General features: G+C 63.9%; 1 protein-coding gene across 1 annotated transcript in view; it reads left to right on the top strand.

Annotated features, from left to right (window-relative positions):
• Positions 1–2,312, top strand: part of MLC1 (megalencephalic leukoencephalopathy with subcortical cysts 1) — a 19,743-nt gene that overhangs the window by 2,712 nt on the left and 14,719 nt on the right. Inside the window, exons 4-5 of the mRNA XM_005877977.2 lie at positions 852–917; positions 1,015–1,224. Of these exons, the coding sequence (XP_005878039.1) occupies positions 852–917; positions 1,015–1,224 (276 nt within the window). The remainder of the gene's footprint in view (positions 1–851; positions 918–1,014; positions 1,225–2,312) is intronic.

Here is a 2,312-nt window from a genome sequence, read left to right as displayed (position 1 = left end):
GCCTGCCCGCCCGCCTGCCCGCTCCCGCTGCAGCCCCGCCCGGTCCTCTAACACCTGAAGCCACTGACACAGCTTCCCTCCCTCCCGCCCTGGGCGGCCTCTGCTGCCTCAGGACAAAGCTCTGACGCCCGCCCTGCCTCTCAGAGAACCTTCCAGGTGACCTTTGTCCTCACCTCTGGAGCAGCCCTTGTTGGGGCCACAGTGACCTGACCTCTGACCCTGATGGCTTCAGGGCAGCGCCAGCCTGGGCTGGGGGTCCCGGCGTAGATCTTGGCAATGCCCCTCCCCCTCAAGTGACAGGGGTTGTGGGGTCCCAAGGGCTCCCCCTCCCCATCCAACCACTGCTCTGGCCCCGCAGGCCCCGCCCCTCAGCTTGTGCTGCGCCCACGGCAGCGTCTGCAGGTGCGTCACCCCCAAGAGTCACACGTGGTGTGGCCCCTGAGGCCCCTTGGCCCCTCTGTCCACCTCCCCACCCGAAGCCCCACACTTGCCCTCTTCCCTTGTCTTTGCTCCGGTGAGGGTCACAGTGGCCCCGACAAGAACACCCTGGGGCTCGGCTCCTGAGTTCCTGCCCTGCAGCGCCTGCCCTTTGGGTAATTTCCTGCACAGAGCCAAGCCCGGTCTCCCGCAGGGACTGCCTCCAGCTCCGAGTGTCCACCTGGACACGGGTCACACAGGGGCCCTTCCCGTCCCGCCAGGAAGCTGCCGCTTCTTCCCGAACAGCCACTCCGCAGACGGGGCCTCTCAGGGCCAGCCTGTGGCCGCACCCTGGTTTTGCAACCGACGTCTCGGGCCTGGGAGGCTCAGCGCTCAGGCCGGGCCTGGCCTGCTCACGGCTCTCTCTCTTCCAGTGCATCCCCGCGGCCGTCGTGGGACCAGGCCCTGCGGGGCCGACAGGCACGTGTGTGCTCACCTGTGTACACGCATACTTGTGTGCGTGTACTCGTGTGCACGTGCGTACACTTATGTGCGTGCATGTGTGCCTGGGTGGATGCACCTCACTGCCCACGGCAGCCCGAGCCCCCACCCTCTCACCGGGAGGAGTCCGTGGGCCTCCCCACGGGTGGCCGGGAGGTGGGGTCAGTGCGGCGCGGAGGAGCACACGCCCGACTTCTCTTCCAGATCCCCAGCTTCCAGCTGCTGTTTGTCTCCACGTTCGCGGTCACCACGACATGTCTGATCTGGTTTGGATGCAAACTGGTCCTGAACCCGTCGGCAATCGACGTGAGTCGCCGGGGCCACGGGCGTCCCAACGCTTCCGCCTCCTCCCGGGCCTCCTGCCGCCGAGTCCGTGTGGGCGCGTGGCTGCTGCCGTGTACCTGTGTCACGGCTCGCGTCTGACCCAGCGGCGAGTTTGTTCATCCTTCTCAGGAGGGAATTGTCTTTCACGTTTTTTTGACTCAGCGGATGGATTTATTGATGCCATTTCAGTGCCTTCACAAGTTCTTAGACGTTAACGGACATGGTGACAGGCAGGTGTCCCCCACAGTGTGCACCCACTTTAACAGCCGATAGCTCAACCGATGTTTCCCTTGTTGAGTGTAACCCCTGGAATTAATAATTACTCAGTGGGTCTGCGTTTTGGGGGACACCTTGTGTTTCATCGAGTCTGCGACGCACTGGTGGTGAGGGGCGCCGCTGAGAAAAACGGAAGAGCCGTCATTCTCGTTCCAGAGCCAGAGGCGACTCACAGACACGGGGACCCCCAGGGTCCTCCCCGAAAGCCGCCTGCTCTGGGCGGTGCGGAGCCACCGGCACCGGGTCACCGGGACCCGGGAAGCCGTGGGGCGGCCCCGAGGAAGGCTGAGCGGCTACCAAGCCACCAAAAATGGACAGACGCACGCGGGCCTGCAGGTTGCCCGGCCGCGTGGTCCGCACGGGAGATGGCTGGCTACTTGGGTGGTCGTAGGGCTGCTGAGGGCTCGCACCAAGGGTGCCGTGTGAGCGTCGCCCGGTGGTTATTTTTACGAGTCACCCACTTAGCACTGCGCTCTCACGTTGCATGTTGTGGTCAGAAAGCACCGTCGGGTCTGTGCCGATTTCCTGGGACTACCGGGCCGTTTTGTGGCCTAACAGGTGGTCAGTTCCCAGATGCCCTGAAGGCGTGGGCAGTCCACGCTGTGTTTTGATGCAGATTCTATAGAGCAAGCGTGTTGATTGCATTGGGTTTGAGATGTAGGTTTACTATCGTTCAGGTGTGGGGAGGCCAGGTCCGGGGACACCGGTCACCGAGATGACAGTTTGTGCTCACAGTCCCCAGGAGGAGGGGCCACGAGGCCACACGGGGGTAGGGGAGCAAGGCAGGGGCGCAG

This window comes from Myotis brandtii, unplaced genomic scaffold, assembly GCF_000412655.1.
Source record: "Myotis brandtii unplaced genomic scaffold, ASM41265v1 scaffold537, whole genome shotgun sequence".
Lineage (NCBI taxonomy): Eukaryota > Metazoa > Chordata > Mammalia > Chiroptera > Vespertilionidae > Myotis > Myotis brandtii.
The sequence above is the reverse complement of the archived record's forward strand: the minus strand, read 5'-3'. Positions and strand labels throughout refer to the sequence as shown.